Source organism: Peromyscus maniculatus, chromosome 14 (assembly GCF_049852395.1).
Source record: "Peromyscus maniculatus bairdii isolate BWxNUB_F1_BW_parent chromosome 14, HU_Pman_BW_mat_3.1, whole genome shotgun sequence".
In the NCBI taxonomy this organism is placed as follows: Eukaryota; Metazoa; Chordata; class Mammalia; order Rodentia; family Cricetidae; genus Peromyscus; species Peromyscus maniculatus.
Window position 1 is genome coordinate 61223807 of NC_134865.1, and position 22145 is coordinate 61245951.

General features: G+C 38.1%; 1 protein-coding gene across 15 annotated transcripts in view; it reads left to right on the forward strand.

Annotated features, from left to right (window-relative positions):
• Window positions 1-22145, forward strand: part of Nrxn3 (neurexin 3) — a 1618850-nt gene that overhangs the window by 786997 nt on the left and 809708 nt on the right. For all 15 annotated transcript variants that reach the window (XR_013044430.1, XR_013044432.1, XR_013044431.1 and 12 more), the window contains one exon: window positions 10230-10349. Coding sequence is in view for 12 of the 15 variants with exons in the window: in XM_076551152.1 (XP_076407267.1) it covers window positions 10230-10349 (120 nt within the window). In the remaining 3 variants the exon portion in view is untranslated. The remainder of the gene's footprint in view (window positions 1-10229; window positions 10350-22145) is intronic.

The window sequence follows — 22145 nt, forward strand, 5'->3', positions numbered from 1 at the left end:
GTGTCATGTGAACACAAAGGAAGTTAACTAGCCTGTATGGTTAAGAGTGGTTAAGGTAAGTGTTTAGGGATAGTTTCTCAGGTAGAATTTCAGCTGACTCTAGGTATTTTCCAGGTGGATTATTAAGGAAGTTCATTTAAGACTTGGCTGGTGCAGGAAACTACAGACAATTCAACTGAACTGAAATAATATGCATATGAAGATGTGATAGATGATTTGGGGCAGGGAGTGGAAATAGAATGGCTGACTTTCCATGTAAGCAGTACTGAAGATGTTGTAAGTGGAGAACTGACATTTGGGTCCAGTTTGTATTATGTAAATATTTCCCTCCCCTCCCTTCAGAGTAGAAATGGATGAAAAGGACAGGAATTGAAGGCAGAAAGCAAAATGAGAAAAGTGAAAGTCCATATTCCAGAGAGAAGGGACAAGTTTCTAGGCCTGGCTACTCTACCAGCCAAGGGAAGGAACATTTTCCTCCCAGCAGACCCTCTGGATATATAGGATGAGAGCGAGCTCTTTTTCCTATTTGCTCCATTTCCCTCTGCTATGCTGTATTTCTTGTTAATAACAGATACACATTGTGACAAAAGATTGCAAAGAACACCTCACTGCCTGCTTCAAATTTACACCGGCTCTATATGAGGACACAGGAGGGCTGTGTGTCCTCAGTGGAGCAATGGAGATGCCATCAGGCTGAAAGGTTTTGTCTTGGTGTCCATGTGTCTTGGATAGCACAATCATGCCTATGGAACACATGGAAGAATATTTATAATTTCTTTTGGTTTGCAAGGAGAATATTGCCAGACAAGAAAAAGCCCTGTAAATCTTCCTTATGTAAGGAAGGAGCTGAAAAACCATGAAAGAAACAAAAGTCTCTTTGTTGGGACGAAGGCAGGTGATAAACTGTGAAGAATAAAAACAATGCATCATCCAGCCATCCTGTTTATCACAATTGCTTCTTCCTTCTCTTCACTGTGGCTTTCCTGAACGTGTCTTCTGTTTTGAATTCGATGTCTTCTTTTTGAGAAATGGTAGCTTGTGTGAAGATAGTAGGCAGGAAGGTGAGGCATTCAGGATTAATTAGATCAGGGTGATGGGAAGATTAATAAGCTCAGACTTATATGTTGGCTATTTGTAGAAGGTCAATAATTTTGGGTTTGAATGCCTTAAAAAAATCTGACGTTCTATTAAGGCATCTTCATTTTTTAATTTAACTTTTGAAATTTTTTTATTTACTCAGGTAGGTGAGTGGCTGCACATGGGAACATGCACGCCTAGTTCAGAGGACAACATTTGGCAGCAAGTTCTCTCCTTCCCTCATGTGGGTCCTGGGGAAGGAGCTGAGCATCATCAGCCTTGTCCATTAGTGCCTTTACCCCTCGCTGAGCCACCTCACTGGCCCACTATTAAGTCATTTTTAGCAGAATCTGACATCTACCTTTACTTTGCTGAGGACATTTTAATTTTCCAATTTTGTTATAAGGCATACAGTTAGTTCTTTATCCCATTTTCTTCGAAGCTAAGGGCTGAATCACATTCTCCATTGTATTTTATGTAACGACATGTAACGCTTTACTTAAATCAAGTCTTCAAAAATAGTTTGGCTTATGGGGAACAATAAAGAGGGACAGGAATTAAGCTGAATGTCACATAGTGGTTCTTGCTTTTGTCTCTCAGGTTTGTGGGACTGTGTTAATATGACATACTAACTCCATAATGGGTTGAGTTCTGTACATCTCACCAACTCTGTACCCTACTTAAGCAGGAAGAAAAAGCCTAATTTTGCCAGCCAGGAGAACTGATAATGCCATGTATTGACTTGGTACAGGGGAATGCTATGGACTTGCAAACTATACCCTGCCTTCTCATGACCTATACTGTTATTCCCATTTATAAACTTTTCATGTTATTCCACTTAATCCTCACCATGTGCAGTAGAATAAATCATCTCTATCGTAAAGATGTAGAGACTAAGTTTAGATAGGCCACATTTATACTAATAGTGCTAGAACTGGATTTTAAAGCTATATTTCTTTTCCTACCATGTTTTATGTTTTAACTTTTATTTGTCTATCCTCCAGGTAGACACAATCCCTAGATGTCCAGAAAGCATCTGGATGACTTTATGATGGAGGGTTTTCATATAATATTGACTATTTCTGATGCTGTTTACTCAATACTCATTTATCTTAGATAAAGCTTCTATTGCTGTGATGGAAAACCATGACCAAAAGCCACTTGGGGAGGAAAGGGTTTATTTTGCTTACATTTCTATATCACAGTTCATCATCAAAGGCAGTCATGGAAGGAACTCAAATAGGGCAGGAACCTGGAGGCAGGAGCTGATGCAGAGACCTCGGGAGGGTTGCTGCTTACTTGCTTGCTTCTTATGGCTTTCTCAGCCTGCTTTTTTATAGGACCCAGGACTACCAGCCCAAGGGTGGCGCCAATGGATTGGACCCTCCCACATCAATCACTAATTAAGACAATGTCCAACCTGCTCTCCGACAGCCCAATCTTTTAGAGAAATTTTTATCAGTTGAGCTTCCCTCCTCTCAGATAACTCTAGCTTGGGTCAAGTTGACATAAAACTAACCAGCACATTTATTAAAGTATTTTAAGTTACCTTTATTTTGCTAGGCCTGTCCTTTGAAATCCATCCTTCCCTCTCTCTCTTTCTTGCTCTCACTCGCTCGCTTATTTTTACTTACCCTCTGTTGCTGCAACACATTACTAAGTCAGTGCTGAAGGGGAAAAAGTAAAATCTGAGAATGAGGTCTTAGTTTGCATTTTTGAAAGTCACATTGACCCGTGAGGCCTTTGTTGTTTTTGACTTTAAAAAAAGGAGGTGATGTCATTATTGGGCATCTGTGGTCCAGGCACCCCCAAAATAGGGTGATTGAGCAAGAAGAACAACAGCTATTTTTGTCTCCCTTATCACACCTCCTCTAACTGGATCAAGGTGAACTCCTGTTTCATTATTGTCATGGATATCACTTCTCTCTTACCATATAAACATAGACTTTGGTTTATGAACCATTGGTGATTGTGGTGTCCTATGGCCTGGTTCATAACAGATTCTCAGCAGTTTCATAACAGAGATTCTCAGCAGTTCTACAAGCCAGCTGATAAGACAAAGAATGCTGTAGCTTACAATGGACAATGCTGGGAGCATTATATACCACTAAAGTCAACAATGAAGCAAATCAACTTATCTCGGATGTTGCTAGTTAAAAACAGACCAGAGGTCAAAGGCTTCTGGGGAAAAGAACTGCATGGGGCATCTTAGCATCAACTACTTCCCATGCCTTGTCCCAGTATTGTATACTCTGTGTATCATGAGGGGGATAGAGTGACTAAAAAGCATTGAGGTGTTACTGAATTTGGCACTAAACCTTGCCGCTCATCATACTGATGGTATGATCATCTCAGCTGCCAATTGAGAAACCATGAGCAACTGGGTATTGGTAAGAGAGGCTTTGATACCTAGATGACCACTGACATCGTCTCAGTTCTACCTTGTAGCTGAAAGTTTTTCTGTGGTCTGCCTGGTTTGTAGCTGCTCAGATCCAAGTAAACACACAGAGACTTATATTATTTAAAACTGCTTGGCCATTAGCTCAGGTCTATCACTGGCTAGCTCTTACACTTCTGTTAATCTATATGTTGCCACATGTTCTGAGGCTTTATTTGTGTGCTATTATATGCTGCTCCCTGGATGGCAGGCTGGTGTCTCCTGACTCAGCCTTCCTCTTCCCAGAATCCTCCTTATCTGTTTATCCCACCTATATTTCCTGCCTGGTTACTAGCCAATCAGCATTTTATTTATCACCCAATCAGAGCAACATAGATTCACAGCATACAGAACATCCCACAGCACTACCTTCAAAGTAGAAGCTGATGCTGGCTTAGCAATATTAATCAACTTTAACTTGGGATTTTGAGACATGTTTGGTTAAGTTCTGCTTAAGCATTAGGAGAGGGACAGTACACTCTATTACCAGGATCTTGACCTTCATTATTTCAAGGGTTTAGAAATATCAAAGATACTCCATTAACTTCATTTTATAGAACAGGAAGTGGAGGTGACAAAGTCAGGTGCCATGTGCTATAGAGGTTGATTTGGAGAGAGTTGGTCATCAAATGAGAGTGTGAGACAGTTCTTGGAGAGAAAAGCAATTCCAGATCAAGAAGGATCAGCCTTCAGATTACTATCTAATAAAATAATTAAGGAAACACACAACCTGATGTTTCCTAGGGAAGTGAAAAATAGAGCTAGGAGTTAAGACACCCAACTAGTATGTAGTTCATAGCCATTGTTATGTTTTTAATCTGGTTTAGTCAAGGTTAGCTAATATCAAAGGATACACAGTGGAAAACATTGTTGAAAAACTCCTCCACCACATTCAATTACTGCATAACAAATACATTGATTAATTAAACAGGACAGACAGCTGAGAAATAAATGTACAATTTTATGTAGTTGAATTTTGACAAAAGTAGCATGAACATACTACAAAAAAGAAATATGTTTTCAATAACATTGATGCAATTTGGTACCCACAGAATAAACTTACCTTACCTTGCACCATATATAAAAATCAACCCAGAGTGGTATAAATATTTACTAAGCATAAGACTCTAAACTATAGAACCACTAGAAGAAAACATAAGATATTACTCTATAAAATTGGTCTGGTTTCTTGCATGATAATCAAAATTCAGAGAACAAAAGAAAATAAATAAAGAAATTGGATTGCACAAAACTAAAAACTTCTACATAGCAATGGAACAATTAATAGAGTATGGACACAACCTATGGATTATGAGGGAACATTTGCAAGCCAAATATTTGTTGATAGGTAAATGTTTCAAATGGGTAAGGAATCCAATTAATTAATTAACTGGCAAACAAATGATCCAATAAAAAAATACTAATGTGTATCAGGTATAAGGAACTGTTCATACCAAATCATTGAGGAAACAGAAATTAAGCCACAATGAGTTAATAATCATATCTGCTAGAATGACTTTGATAAATTGGCAGGAGAGTGGAGAACAGGGAATCCTTATGTGTTGGTGGTGGGAATATAAATTAATACGATAATTACAGAAAACAGTATGGAAAACTGAAAATAGAATTAGCACATGATCTAACAATACCATTTCTGGGCACATATCCAAAGGAATTAAAAATCAATATGTCAAAGAAATGTGTCTATTCCAATGTTCACTGCAACATTGTATATAATAGCTAAAAAATAGAACTGACCTAGGTGTGGTCATCAGATAAATGGATAAAGAAATATGACTCATATGTACATATTCAGCCTTTGAAAAGTGAGATACGGAGCTATGGACATGACTCAGTTGAGAAAGGGCTTGCTATGCAAGCAAAAGGACCTGGGTTCAAGCCCTAGAGCTCATGTTAAAAAGGTTGAAGGAGGTAGCCAGAAGGAGCGAAGATAATTAAAATACCTCAACTGAATCTACCAGGTTGGGCTGACTCCCCAGGGGAGACCTTGTCCTGGAGGAGGTGGGAATGGGGGGCAGATAGGCCGGGGGGCAAGGGTGGGGGAAGGCTGGGGCATGGGAGGAGGAGGATAGGGGAATCTGTGGTTTATGCATAAAATTAAATTAATTATAAAATAAAATTATTTTTAAAAAATTTCAAAGAATTAACAACAATTGCTTCCAAACAGAGCAGTAGGGAATGGTGGTAAGCACCTGCAACCTGTCACTGGAGAAGCAGAGACAGGCAGATGCCTAGGACTCTCTGGTCAGCCAGCCTGCTCTGACTGGTAGGTTCTAGGCCAGAGACATTCAAAATGGATGACACCCAAGGACTGATACCTGAGTCTGATCCCAGACCTCTATATGCTCATGCGCACATGTGCACATGTACTCCCACACATGCATGTGCCCATGTCATACACAGAGAAAAAAAAAGAGAGACCCACAGAAATCCACAAAGATACTCCCACAATAGACTACTGGCAATGGTTGAGAGACAGCCCTAACTGACCTGCTATGGTGATAGGATGGCCAAACACCCTAATTGTCGTGCTAGAAACCCCATGCAATGACTGAGAGAACTGGATGCAGAGATCCATGGCCAGGCCCCAGATGGAGCTCCAGGAGTCCAACTGGTGAGAAAAAGGAGGGTTTGTATGAGCAAGAACTGTTGAGACCAAGGTTGGATAAAGGACAGGGACAAATAGCCAAATGAATGGAAACACATGAACTATGAACCAATAGCTGAGGAGCCCCCAACTGGATCAGGCCCTCTGGATAAGTGAGACAGTTGATTAGCTTGATCTGTTTGGGAGGCATCCAGGCAGTGGGACCGGGTCCTGTACTCAGTGCATGAGCTGGCTGTTTGAAACCTGGGGCTTAAACAGGGACACTTGGCTCAGCCTGGGAGGAGGGGACTGGATCTGCCTGGACTGAATCTACCAGGTTGAACTCAATTCTCAGGGGAGTCTTTGCCCTGGAGGAGATGGGAATGGGGGGTGGGCTGGGGAGAAGGCAGGGGGTGGGGTGGGGGGAGGGAGGACAAGGGGATCCGTGGCTGATATGTAAAATTAAATTACATTATAAAATAAATAAATCTAAAAAAAAAAAAAACCAATGGTCACCAAATTAAAACAAATAAAATGGGAAAAAAAAAGAAGAGAAACTGTATTCATGAAAATAGTGATGAAAGTGGTTATCCAATAAAGTAAAATTAGTGAGTCAGAGAAAGATACATATGTGGTCTCATTTGCATGGAATTTGAATAATTGAACTTTTGTGAGTTGAGAACAGAATGATAGACACAGAGGCCTGGAGAGGAGGTGGATGCAGAGGATGGAGATATTGGTCCAAGGGTACAAAGTTTCAGTTAGCCAAGAGAATTAAACCTGGGTGGTCTATTGCACAGATTGGTGATTACAGTAAATGACAATGCATTCTATACTTTAAAAGTTGCAAATGGATCAGATTTTCAATCTTTTTCAAATCATACATGAAATGATCAGCATGTGAGGTGACATAGTTATTAGATATCCCGAGTTAATTGGTTTTTCTAAGTTGTAAATATATAACAAAATAATACATTGAGAATCATAAACATGCAAGCATGATAGTTCCCATTAGCAGGAAGAATTCAACAAACAATTTAATTATAGGTCATGTAATCATTAAGTAAAACAAACAAGAAGATCTGCTGGAGAGTGATGCTGCTGGGGGCTTCCTCAGTTAGGTGCTTTGAGCATGCTCTCTTTGAGCTGAAACTTGAATAAAGATAAGTCAGTGTTTTGGAAATAAGCATGAGGGATCTCTAATACTGTGGCTCCAGCAGGAGCAAGAGAACTTGAGGACAGTGATGAGCTGCAGGTCTGGAGCAGTAGACCTGGAATGTGAGTAAGGTTTCAGAAACCCCTGAAGGGCCTATTACAACTCAGACTCCTCATCCAACCCCCAGGCAGTAGTGCTATGTGGGGTCTGGAAATGTTCTTGGATCACAGCTTTCAAATGATGCACATGACATGGGCATGGTGACAACATTCTGAGTATCACAATGTTAGAGAGGAGGGAACGATGCTGGTGCAGTGAGCTGGGGACAATTGGTAGAAAATGATACAGGGATGGGAGACCTTCTGATCATAACCTTGAAAGGAGGTCTATGTTTGGTTTCAAACTGATGCGAAGCCATTGAACAATCAGCTGGAAGGTGATAATACAGTCAGTCATTGAATGCTACCTGAATGTGTTTACCCTTATGGTATGAGGCACAGCTTAGAAGAATTTGGAAATGACCTGCAATTCCCTCTGTGTTTGATTCCTGACCAACATTTAGTAGATGTTAAAGATTTACTCACTCATGATTTGAAAGTATGAGACAAAGGAAAATGAAGGGTCAAACAGTTCAGCTTGTCATGTATTGAAACACTTTCTCTGAATGCATGTAGTCCTAGGGCCAAAAGGACCCACCCAAAGCATAATACATGACTTCTAAAAAGCATGCAACAATCAGTCTTTTGATAACAAATAGCTAAAAACAAAAACATAAAAAAATTAAAAGAAGATGTTATAATGCATAATAAAATGCTAAATTGAACATTATCACATGTAGAAATTAATGGCACAGATAGTGTTGTTGCCACTAAGAAGAGCAAGAATCTTTCTTGTAGTTAACTGAGAATGTTTCATTTGGGGGAGGCATGCAGGCTGGTCCTTAAAAATGGTTAAAATATGGTAGTTAGAGGAGAGGAGAATGGCTTTTCTGTAGACTCAGTAACCATGCAAAGAATTACTGTATTTTCTCAAAGTTTTCTCCTTTCAATGGAAAGCCTTCCATGTGTTTCTCATTCTTGAGCACAGTTGAATTACTAGTCCATTGTCTGGTGAGAGCTGTTTGGCTAGGGAGCCCTGTGGACTTCTCAGAAGCTTTTTGTCCTTTGAAAGAAGCTGTCCTGATTTGCCATTGTTAATGAAACTGGTAGGACACAATGCTCAAGTTTAAGACCCACTGAGAACATGGCCATGTACCTCCTTTCATCTCTGCATGCGGGAACCGCATGGCAAATAGGAGCTGCAGAAACCCAGCGGTGGGGCTGTTCCCCCAGTGTTACTAATTGTCGTGAACTTTTTTATGTCATCTCCTAATAGCTTTGTCTCATGAATGATGGCCTGTACTGCTTCCGCCCTTCATAAATATGAAATGTCTTGCCACCTAGAAGGTGGACCCTCTCTAGTCCTTTATCTCAAACTTACATCCTTTAAATCCTTCATGCTTCCATTTAGTATTCTGTGCTTCTGAAAAGCTTAGTGAGGAAAATGCAAAAGGTATAGTCATTGCAATAGACACATCTTCTTCACTCTGACAAATGCTTTTATGCATTCGTCCTGGACTAAGACATTTGTTGAGCCAAAGAACCCATGCCCTTTACTGAGGATCTTGGCGAATCTGGAGTTATCCTGAATATTGCACTATTTCTTGATAACTCATATATTTCTATTAATATTTACCCCAAGGCTAAAGTAAGGACTGAAAAGAGAGTGGTTGAAGATTGGTGCCAGGCTGACCAAAAGAATGATTTCAGTGGCAGTCTGTAAAGATGAGACTGCAAAACTTGTTTGATTTTCTACTTCCATCTGGAAAAAGTAAAGATTCCTAGAATGCCTTGGGAATAGATATATTCATTTAGAAATTATGTACATGCACCATTATATTTACATATAATTAGGTAAAGACACATAAAATAGAAATAACAACAGAAAGAAAATTAGCCCAACATTTAATACTTTCTCCTTACAGCAAAATAACTCTGTTGTATCTTCTGGTATAGAAATGCCCCAGGAGAGGACATAACCTATCCTGTATATTAAAATTCTGAGTAACAGTGTGGTATAGTATAGTAGTTCTCATACTGTAGGCTGTATTGAAATTTCTTAAGGTTGTGAAGATAGATTTCTGTCTCTCTCAAACTTTCCAGTTCAATGGGTTCAGGGTGGGCCCCAAGAATTTGCATTTCTATCAATTCCCAAGTGATGATGGGAAGCTCTGGTGAAGTGAAGAGGCAGTGTCAATGTTAATCTCTCTAAAGCAGGCATTAGCATTCTTGAGAAAATATGGGACCTTGGATAAATTGGTTCACCACTATGGTAAATCCATGGAATGGAGTTTGTCATAATTATTTGAGTTGCTGGGGGATTTAATAACACAATTTACGTAAATTGCTTAACACCTATAGAATACAGCACACTTGAGTTCATTTTCTCTCCTCCTCCTAATTTCTACTTATCATCATTCTAGCATCACAAAATAGACTTAGGGGCTTCTAGTTTCAGAATAAAAAATGTACTTTATTTAAATAATGAGAATACATTTTTTCTACTTTAGCATTATTCAATAACAAATTCCTGCAAATGAGGTATCTTCTAGGTGAATGATAGAACATGAAGCTTTTATGCAAAGTCTACCTAAAGGAGAACATGTGTTCAGCCCTCTCCCGTTTCTGTGTAATTGTTGATAGTTTGTGGCCAAGTATGTATTTCTGTCATAGTTTGTAAATACTGAATTCTGTTGCATGTGATTTTGTTGATATTTTTGATGGTTGTGTTTTTGAGTGTTTGGGGGCATGATAGTGGTAGATTTAGGTGCTTTTTCTTAGTTGAATAATTTTTAATGTTTCTTCTGTTTCTCCTTCTCACCCCATCCCACTCCCATTTTTGTGCACTACCAGGGCCCAGTACAACCTGTCAGGAGGATTCATGTGCCAACCAAGGGGTCTGCATGCAACAGTGGGAAGGCTTCACCTGCGACTGTTCTATGACATCCTATTCGGGAAACCAGTGCAATGACCGTGAGTTCACACTTTACCTATTGGGGGTATTTTCAAGTGGCTCAGAGAAATATTCAAGGGCAATATAGAAAAAGATTGTATGCATAACTGTCCTTTATATATAAACATTTCTAATTTATAAGTATGGTACACACAGATACACAGACACATACACACAGTGTATTTTGTTCATGTTGATAGAGATCCTATGATTACTATTTTATCCATCAATGGAGTAACAGGTACATTCATTGACTTGGTTCTAAGAAAGGACTGGTTTTATGGAGGCGACCCAATGCTGCTGCTAAAGATGTCTCAGTGCCATGAGAATCTATAACTTGTCGTTCCACCTCCTTCTTGTGGTATATTCCTAACCATGGCCACTTTTAAGCTAAGCAAGTACTTGAGACTTGGTGAAAGGATGTGCCTTAGATGGCCCTTCTGAGTATCTGAAATAATCTAAACATTGCCTTGGTGGTAGACTAAACACATTGGAATATTTGGTTTTTATAAAACAAGTACACAAGGTTAATGGATTGAAGAGTGAAGCCATATTGAAGTGTACCCACAAAGGAGCCCCTTATAATAATTCTATATATAATCCATTGTGCCTACTTGTTTTTGCTTGATCCCTTATTTATCAATTTTTACCATGTGTGTAGGTATCTCTAGCAGTTTCCCAGAAGCCTTGTGATCCGCATGGTATTCCCTTGTTTTTGGTATGTTAAAGGGGACAGATGAGAATCTGGAAATCTAGAGGAAAACATTATGTGCTAGGGGGTCTGCAGAAGGGCTTGCCATCAATTGTTTTTGCTGAGCGCTTCAGTGTTACTGAGTATCCAGTTTCCATATTTATGATTTGGAAAGGCTATTTTACTTTCAGACAGGCAGTTATGGGCCAATCCAGGGTACCTGAGGGAATTTTGCTATCTGTTTTTTTCTTTTCCCTTCAATTTGTCTGTGGAAGACTCACTAGGACCCATTTGTTTTCTCTCACTGGCGGCATAATGCCCCTTTATCCTCACAAGCTTATTCCCATTGCACATACATTCAACAGCAAGTAGGAAACAAATGTCAAGGAAGAGACTTTGCACACAGAAAAAGCAAAAAGGTAAGTTCCTCTAACAATCGTCGGTGTGCACAACAGAAGGTATGTATGGATTTTTCTGCCATTGATTTATTGTTCTTTGTCACATAGGTCAAGTGTTTTCTGGTGAAGATTAACCAAGACTCTTTCTAGGTTTCTATGATTTGCTTCTGCTTTTTCCCAGAGAAGATTGTTTCTCAGTCTAACTTGGCCAATTTGTTGGTATGTAATGAAGTACTTAGACCAGGACTGGTTGAATGTCATCTGCTTTCATGACACTAGCTTCAAAGCATGAATACTTGGAGAAATGCATGTTGGATGTTATATTATCAGCAAATCTCTTTGATCTTTTGTTCATAGAAGACTTAGGAAAGCAAATCACTCAGAGATTCTATTAGACTCTTCTTTGGGAGAGTGTACAAGGGCTCCTGTTATTAGGTGATGGTATGTAAATGAGGCACATAGCATCTTAATTACTAAATTGGATAAGTACATAGAAGCCAGATGCATTGTATGTGGCTATGAAGTTTGACTATAAGCTTTTAATAAAATTCAAGCAAATATATTAATGTACAAGTTTGATTTACAAATATTACAATGGGTATTCCTTCATCCAAAGTCTGACATTCTGATTATCTGTAGGACCTTCTCGTTTGGGACTAGCATTAGAACCAGTTTGCTCTACCTCGAACCAGTCTCACTACTTTATCTCATAAACCAGTTTTCTATATTGAACTTGGTTCTTAGAGTTGTAATTTGTTATTTCATTGCACAAATACCTTCACAATGAAGCTTACAGTCTGCTATCCTGCGCCCTTTCTTATGCTAATAAATTCATGAGACCTCGTCTGTGTAAGGAGTAGAATGTCATCATTTGATGTCACTAAAAGAAGAGTTCAACCAGCTCATGGATAGCATAAGCCAAGCCAAGTCGCGGCTTTGTTGGGGAGGGATCAAAACAAAAAGAAGGGATAACATAAGTTAATAAGAAAAGAAGATGGGGAAAGATAAGGAATATAGAGAATTGGATAATATGTGGAAGAGCATAGGGTCTTTTAATAATTAATTGCTTGGGTACTCTCTACGTGCTATAAGCAGCCTGTCCTTAAGCAAAATAGTATATATGTGCATGGCATTGTCAATGAAATGCCATCTATAAAATCAGGCCTTTACTTAATTTTTGGAAAGGGAGTACTCTGTAGAATAGTCTATCTATCATCTATCTGTCTGTCTGTCTATCTACATATCTATCTATCTATCTATCATCTATCTATCATCTATCTATCTATCTATCTATCTATCTATCTATCTATCTATCTATCTATCTATCTATCATCATTTCTACTTACCTATTATCTATCAATCATCCTTACCTATTTATCTGTCATCTATCATTTTCTATCATCTGTCTATCTATCTATCTATCTATCTATCTATCTATCTATCTATCTATCTATCATCTATCTATGTTTTATTTATCTATCTAGTCTTCTATTATCTATCTTTCTATTATCTATATATCTATTTTAATCTATTTATCACCTACCTATTTATATATTTATCTCTCTATAATCTGCCTATCATCTATCTATCTTCTATCACCCATCCATCCATCCATCCATCCATCCATCCATCCATCCATCCATTCATCCATCTCTTTATATACCTAAAATAAGTTACATTTGTTGGAATGCTATTATGATGCTATGTAAATTGGCTGGAGATAAAATCCAATAGCAAAAGACATTGGTGAAGATGAAGTTTGAATCTGATCTGTCACTTTCTATGAGCCTTGGTAAAACAGATTGATCCTTAATTAGTGGAAAGGAAAACATGCTGATTTATTACTGCACATCCAAGAATAGCAACTTGATCAACAGAGAAATGGCTAGGTTTCCAAAATAGGTATTTAGTTGATAATATCCAAGTTACTTTTAAAGCTCTAAAGAAGAGTATATATGGCAGGGTTTGGGGTCATTTATTCTGACATTGGTTCTAACACTGAAGAGCTCTGCATATTTATCAAAGCTGTTTTTGCTTTACAATTCTGAGGTGCTGTCACATAGATATTGCTTCTGGGGGTACAATGTACATTTAAAACTTTAATCCACACTACGATACAGCAAGCCTCAGTGGTTTTCATTTTATTCCATTATCCTTTGTGTTTACATGGTGGGTTAATGAGTGTGGTGGCGTGAATATCATCTCACAAAGATGTGATGATCGTTAAAATGTGGCACGTTTTCTGGAGCTGATTACTGTGTGTAAGAGTGACTCCCTTGTGTGGGATAGAAAAAGAAATCATCTGATTAGAAACTCAAGTATAATTGATTTCCTAGCAGCTACACACAGTTTAAGAAAGGTCTGCTGCTTTCTGGAAAGGGAAAAACCTTCTCTTAAGTTGACTTTGGGGGCTGTTTGGATATTGTCAGAAACAATTTTCAGTTAATGAGGGATTTGTGGAAAGACATAGACATTTGCTAAGTAACATTCTCTGAGGACAGTTTTTAGCTCCCCTGAACATGTCTGAAGCTGACTACTCAGTCAGTACCTGTCTGAGGTCCAGCTGATAACACTTGTGTGTTGGGATACTTTTGAAGAACGACAAAAGAAATAAAACTTTGTAACATATTTGGAAACTTAGTAAACTTAGTCATTCATTTTAATATAACATTTATATTAATTTTTTATACTTTAATACATGTTTACAATGTATTTTGATCATATTCGCTCCAAACTGTTTCCTCTAAGTCCCCCCAGAACCATCCCCAACCCCTCCTAACTCTGCACCCTTGTTTAACTTTTTGTTCACTATGTCTAGTTTGTGCTGCCCATGTACTTACTCATAGGTTGGATGTGCGTCCATCCATTAGAGTGTGGCTGACATTCTGTGGGGTCCACCCTTAAAGAAAACAGAAAGGCTCCCTGTTGGAAGTCATCAGCTATCAATGGCTTCCCAGCTAGGGGTGGGCACGTATGAGTTCCCTTCACCCTCCATGCCAAAATACAGTGGTTGTTTTTTAGAGACATTCTTTTCAGATATTGCATTTTCTTTGGAATTTTAGGTCAGGACCAGGAGCCTTGGAAATTCTAGCACACTGCCATCATTATACTGTCAGCAGAATCTAGAATCCTTTACCACATTGTATGACAATGCTTCTCCCATTAGAAGCTTGCTGTTGACTTTCTCTCTCTTCCACATTGCATACAATCTCTCTCTTTTCCACATAGCTACACATATTGTCATTTCTAGGACCTTCAGGAAAACATCAGTTTCGAACATCTCATATCTCTCCTTTTACTATGTTCTTAACCACTTACCATGTTTGGTACAACCGTTTGGAGTTGCAGACAGTTCTCAGCTCTTCTTATGACATCTGTGCTCTGGAGATACATATGTGGGGACAACCCAGGCATATAAGCCCTGAGCACACGTTGGTTGCCTGGGTTTAAGAATGAAGCATTTAAGCCGGGCTGTGGTGGCGCACGCCTTTAATCCCAGCACTTGGGAGGCAGAGCCAGGCGGATCTCTGTGAGTTCAAGGCCAGCCTGGACTACCAAGTGAGTTCCAGGAAAAGGCGCAAAGCTACACAGAGAAACCCTGTCTCGAAAAACCAAAAAAAAAAAAAAAAAAAAAAAAAAAAAAAAAAAAAAAAGAATGAAGCATTTAGATTGGCTTTGTGGGATGGGAAGAGGGAAATGAATGTGGGGCCTCTAGTACCCTCAGCAGACAGCTCTCCCGTGCCATCCCTCTAACAGTACGTTGCAGGCTATTTGGTGAAGAAATTGCTGGATTCACACTGGCATGTGATAATAGATGTTCTGTGCGTTCAACAAATCAATAGTGAGCAGCTGTGGATCGTGCAGATAGTGGGGTGTGAAGCACCTTTTCAGACAGTTTTCTGCAGGGGTAGCTGTTAAGTTGCACTGCTGGCAATTGATTGGCCTATTACTTTTTATTTATTGTGTTGGTCTATTTATTTTTTTTTTAATGTAGGTTGGCGTATTGATTAAGACTGTTAAAAAACCAAACAAACACTTCCCACTTAGGTTTTGGAAAAAAAAAAGCAGCAATATCTACATTATTTAGTACACAAACAAGTGGGAAGATGTATGTATATTTAGTCAGTCTCTGGGCCTTTTATACATGCATGAGCATCACGCTCTTACAGTACACTCATGTGTTTGATTAGTTATTTCCACACCTCCATCTTCTCATTCTGTCCATTCTCCTGAAAAACCTTACTTGAGTTTACTTGTAAGACAATTTCTTATTGTTCAGAATATTCTTCATCTTTTATTAACTAGCCAGATATTTCCTATTCATAGACATGGTCATGAATAAGACATGTCAGTCTCATGGGGAAGACACATATCAAAGTATTTCAGTAGAAAAGAAATGAACACTTGTGGTCAGGAGTCAGAAGATAGAGTAAAAACAACCCTGTATGGGGTTCAAACTCCACAAAGCAGAGAAGCCGCTTTTAGGGATATTTTCATTGAAGAATGAGCCTGAGCAATGTTTAAGTGTCTGGAAGGCAAATGTGGTACAGAAGAAGAAAATTTTAAAAGAAAAGCAGCATTCTAGCCCACAAATGGGTGCAGATGCCTCTCACTGTTTAGAGTAGAGGACACTTTCTGCTGAATCTTTCTTTTAAACATTATATTGTTAAAGTCACACATATTTAAACAGCATTCTTTGCTTTATTTGATTACTGTTACCTGTTATGTATTTTTAAAATATAAATGGAATTATTGTTTCCTAATCACTCTTATTACAGTCCACACTATATTTTTTGATGAGAATCCCATTTTCCCCTTTTATCTATTACTGAATCTTGGATGTGTAGCACTTAAATCTTGACTGATGTCCTTGACACTGATCTTGGAAATGTAATAAGCTAAAATTTGAAGAGGTCAATTCATATATTTAGCTTATTATACAAGGTATACAATCGTGAACTAATTTGCTTTAATAAAACTGACTTAAATGCCAGTCCTGTCTCTAACACTGTGAAATTCAATTGTGCATTTAGCTTCTTGAAACATTGATTTAAATAGGAAGGTAATAATAATTAGAGGCATAGTGATAGTTTTATTATTATAGTGATAAGGTATTTAACATTCTTATCACATTCTTTTAATCTATCACACATATTAGGACATTGATGAAGATGTTTTTATTCATTTAAACCTCCCAAATCACTAAGAAATAGGACATTATGTCTTGACTTTGACAGTGAGAAAACTGAAGTAAGTCACAGGGAACAGCTGAATGGATACTTGGAATCCAAGTCTTTGATATAATAGTCATATTCTTGTTAGCTTTTGGTTTATGTAGTCATTATTAGAAATAATAAAAAGCTGAAAATGTGCATTAATTATTAGACAAAGGTGCTTGATCCAGGTGACCATGTCTCTATGGTCAATAAAATTATGAAACACAAAGGATTGGTTCTTGATTGTTAGTTTTAATGTCTTCTGAAACCCTGAACCCTTAAGAGTTTCTGACTTAAATTCAGGCGAGGCATTTGAAATCAGAATGTCTTAAGTTATTATGGGATGAGAAGACTTCTTTGTATTCCCAGATATTTATGTTCACATTCTCTGGATTAGATGATTTCTATGTTACCCTACTACACTTTCTACATGTGTGTGCATCCATGTAGAACCCAGGGAGTGATTGCCATGTGTGTTTCTCTATTGTTAATTTTGAGAGAGAGAGTCTTTCACTGAACCTGGCGCCCACTATTTTTGCTAGATTGGCTAGCCAGCAAATTCAGTGGATCCCTCTGCCTCTGCTTCCCTAGGGCTGGGATGACAGGGATGTGCCACTGTGTCTGGTTCTTATGTTTTTATGGCAAGCACTGAGCCATCTCCTCAGCCCCACCTGACATAAGTCATGTAGCATAGCGGATGAAACCCTGATGTGGATTGGGAAGGTCTGCTCTATTGATATCTTGACTCTTGGTGTCTGTGCTACCTTGGGAAAATTAGTTTCTGTATGGCTCTAAGAAGCAGATGTTTATAGGTCACACCTTATAAGACTTCTAAACTAAGTCATATCTGAAGTGTAAGGCATGCCACATGTAATAGCACCTACAGAACTATTAGATATTCTTCAAAATTATTTTCAAGAAGCTAAAAACACAACTCATGCAAACATAATTATCATAAAGTTAAAAATAGTGCTCATGCAAAAATAGGATGAATATGTGTCAAATCTGTTTATTTTCTGAACAAGGGAAACAAGCATGATAAAAAATAAACAACAAAATTACAAGTGAATGTTTGGAGAACTAGACATTTACAGGCATTCAAAACCATGAGAATAGAAACTTGTGATAGCTATAATAATGATGAAAGTCCAGAGGCTTCAAAAATCCCCTACCTTTGGTATTATGTTTATCACATATGTATATCTACTGGACAGGAATCAGCAGGTAATCTCACAGAGTCTGATCCCCAAATAATGAAGAGTAAACATTGGTGCTGGATGCCACTATGTCTTCCCATGGATGCCCAGATTGCTTGTGTGGGTCTGTGAAGTAGTATCCTAAATGACTTTTAAAGGCATATAGTTATTCCTCTTGTCTTTTTCATTATCTTACACAAAGTATGACTAAGACTGCTATTTACTATCTATTCAGGTTTAAATACTTTCTTTCTTTGAACACCTCTCCCTTATTCAATCACCTTGCATTTTTAACCACTTCACTATGTACCAATCACAGTGCTCAGTTCATTGTCTTCTCCCCAACTCTAACCTTGCAACAGCCCTAGAAAACAGATACTATTGTGATCCAGTTAGTTAAAAGAAAGAATAAGATGTATGTAGTCAAATGATGTACCCAAAGTAAAGAAGCTGTTTGATGGAAGGACAAAGGTATTCTGAGTTCTAGTCACCTTTAAGTAAGGGGTCTTATCTGTCAATAGTTTTAAGACTTGCCAACAGAAGCCTCCTGATGAAGGCATATTGGAATGCACAGGGCTTTAGACTCACATTGGCTGCACTAATTAATTACTTTTGTTAACATCAATCCCATTGTAATTTCTAGTGGCTACCTTGTTATTTGGGGAAGGACTATATTATTCTTTTTCTTTTCTTTATTGTTTTTAAATAAGGACATCATCAGGACTGATTTTCTCAAGTAACAAACCAGAATTGTCAAATTTTCTGCATATTCATTAGCTATTGGCAGGCAGGGGCTATCAATGGAGGAGTCAGAAAGTCTTAGGGGAACCACAAGGAATCATAAAAATAAGACCTGGGATGTAAAACAGATCTAAGAGAGGCATGCTTGAATAGACAGCAGCAAAGGTAATACTCAAAGTCATATCCTTGAATCTACTTTTTATTCTATTTCCCACAGACCTTAAGGTTAAGGGAATTCAGAGAATGCCAGGCCAAGCCAAGGTCTTCCTAGATCAAGAACAAAGGAGTAGACACTCTCAGGAGCAGTTCCATGGCTAGGGCTTTTTAATTTTATTTTGTTGTCCACGACAACCACTTTTGCTTCTACCTTACCTGGCATCACAGCACTTGGAGTGTCCTCCATGTAAAATGACAGCTGATATTAACATGCATGCAACATTCAATTCAGCAGGAGTGAGGGTTGCTTATATTTCCATGTTTTGGTGTAACCCTCCAAGCTAATGAGTGGAGACTTGGGCAAAACATTCATTTTTATAGAGTCCAACTGACGATTGGATCTCTTAAGGAGAAATATTCTTCCTGGATCTTATAATTTGCCAGGGTTTTTTATGAGCTATTTGAATTTGTGGCCTCACTAATTTCATTTCTGTCATCTCCAGCATGGTGTATTTGTATACATTCTTATTGCTTATATTTAATTATAGTCCATTCATTTATGCTGTACTTGGCTAGGTACTTATTGACATTGGTGGTAATAATCTGCTGAGAGCCTATTGGTTCACAGAAGATAATTCTTATATTGCCTTGTTAGTGTCATACAGATACAATTTTAATGTATTTTTTAATAGAGACTCATAATCTCCTACATTTATTTTCACATCTAAAGATAAAAAGGATGTAAACTACTTTATCTTGTCCTGTAAAATAGAGCGAACAAGTATAATTTCATTCCACTCTCAGTTTTCTCCTGTATTCCTTCATAAGGGCAGTAGAAGTTCTTTTAATTGAGATGAAGTTTATAGATAGAAATGCATGGATCCTCCATGTATAATACCAATGCCCACACCCATAGAGCCAACATCCCAGTTATTTCATCTTCCCAGACACTGCCCTTGTGCTTCTCCCAGTTAATTAGTCTCATTCTACTCCCAAGCATTCGTTCTTTGAATTGGTATCAGCATACATTTTTTTTCTCACCCATTCCTGAGAAAGTGTAAACTGGAGCATGCAGTCTGTGATCTTTTGTGTGTGTTTTCTCTAGTTCTGTGTGACCTTTCGGGGTCTCTCCTACCTTTTAGCAATTGCTTGGCTATAGGTGTCAGCTGAACTTAGGACCCAATTCTGTTCTAGTGCATAGAAATTTTCTCAGGAAAATAAGATGGGGCAACCTTATGGCTTAGTTTCATACTGTTCTTTCTTCTTGGTAAACAAATTTTGTCTGATGTCCAGAGGCTCACAGCATAGTATTCTTCCTTTATCTTTTTCCCTAGTACTATTGAATGAATTGTAGAGATCCAAACTGTTGTTCCATTTAGTCACAAGCAGATGTTAACTTTTTTCATTCTGCCTTACTTCTTTGTAAGGTGAGATTGGGACAAAGTAGAAGTGTTCCGGGGCAGGGGGGGGGGGCGGAGAAGGTGTAACCTGCAACACTGTGCTTTAAGCCACAAATTCTCAGAATAATTTCAAGCTTTGCATCAGCCTCAGCGGGTAGTGTGGAATGACCTAAGACCTGATTGTTTCTTTTTTATTATTGGAAAAGACTCCAGTTCCATTTATAGGCATTGTGATAGCAAAGAATCTTCTGCAGCTGGAGGTAAGGCTATAAGAAGCTGCACAAAGCTTGTGAATTCCCTACAAATGTATCTCCATCCAGCACTTCTCCATTCAAGGTTCTGTTCTGTGGTTCCTATAGCTTTTTCCTTCTGGTCCTCTGATAACATTTGATTAAGCTCTGTGGGTGCAAAGATGGATTTGGCTTGAGTAACTAGTCATTCTCACTCTTTTTTTTAAATTTAAAATTATAGTTTGTTTTCATCTCTATCTTTATCCTGTGGGTTTTTGCCACCTGATCCATGTCACCTTGCCAAATGAAATTATGAAATGTTTTCAAACAATGAATTCAGAGACATCAGTGAAGGATATGTTTCGGTGCCAGTGTTTCAGCTATTGATTTCTCTCAGTTTGATCTCCAGGTACGAGTTCACACACAGTATCTTCTGCATGCCTACAACAGAAGAGATCTTGCATTGCCAATGCCCTTTAGTATTAATCACAGTTTTCTTTACCAATGAAGTTGTACAAGTCAACTCTTAAAAGCCTGAGAAAATATAAATAAAAAGCATTATTTTTTTAATAAAACATAATTTTTATCAGTTTGACCTTGTTTCGAATGTACAGTGTCAAGCACATAATAGATACTCAAAAGCATTTGTTGATTGAGTATATTTCCTTGCCTTGTGTATTTCCAAAGTCTGGACTGTGCAAAGGTCCTAGTGTTCTTTTAATGAAATGAATGGTGTTTCCACCAGGACTGGGTATTTTCTTGCCAGAAGGAGTGCTTTTAGGCATGCAAGAGTCATAATGAGTATCTCAATATGTAATTTTCTTCTTCAGACAAAAATTGGAAATGTCAAGATGTTTTCATATGTTTCCCCTTGTTCTCCTTCCCTCTCACAGAAAAACCTTTCCATTTTTAAGCCATTATACACAGATAGATTTATATACAAGTGAAATGATTTAATGGTAGGTAGTGGTTAAAAGGATGGGGCTCTTAGAGTATGTAGAGAGAGCCTCATGGTCTCAAACTGTTTTTTCTTTATATGAGGAGGCAGTGAGGCTTGTTGCCTATGATGAGATTTATTCTGATAGTCTAATCCTCTGGAGATCTACTGAGACAGTAGAGTACTTCTATCCAAAAATCGTCAGTTTCTCCTGAGTTTTACGTTGACCAAACCAATAGGATACAACTCAAGAAGTTAGATGTACTATAGACTGAAAAAAATATAGAACATAAAGGTTCATTGAGTCTTACACACTAGGCTATAAAAATTTTATGTGCCTGCAGGACAATCCATCCGGACCTTGAAAGACCTTTGTAAAAACTCTCAGGATGTTGGGTCGGAAACGAATTCATCTGACTCCAAGGCATCATCATTTCGGAGCAATTCACAGAATTCTCTTTGAATTCAATCCTCACTTAAACCCAAATTTTTAAATTTTCCAGGGTATTCTAATGTGGGGAAAGTCAAATACACATTTATATAAATAAAAACAAGTACCTGTGCAAATATACATATTATCAATAATCACAAACTTCCTTTTTTCCTCTGACTTTTCTGATGTAACGTCTCTATTCAAGCACCTTTGTTTCTGAGTTTTCTTGACACATATATGAACTTCACGCTGCATTTCAGACAACTTGAAAGCCGTACATTTCCATAATTCTATAGATATATGTGCCCACCTGTGCTGTACATCAAGTATCTCTCTCCCTTTAAGGATGCTTGGCAGCCAGCCTTATCCCATTCCAATTCTTGATATGTGAGGTATAATTTTATTGCTGAGAATGGAT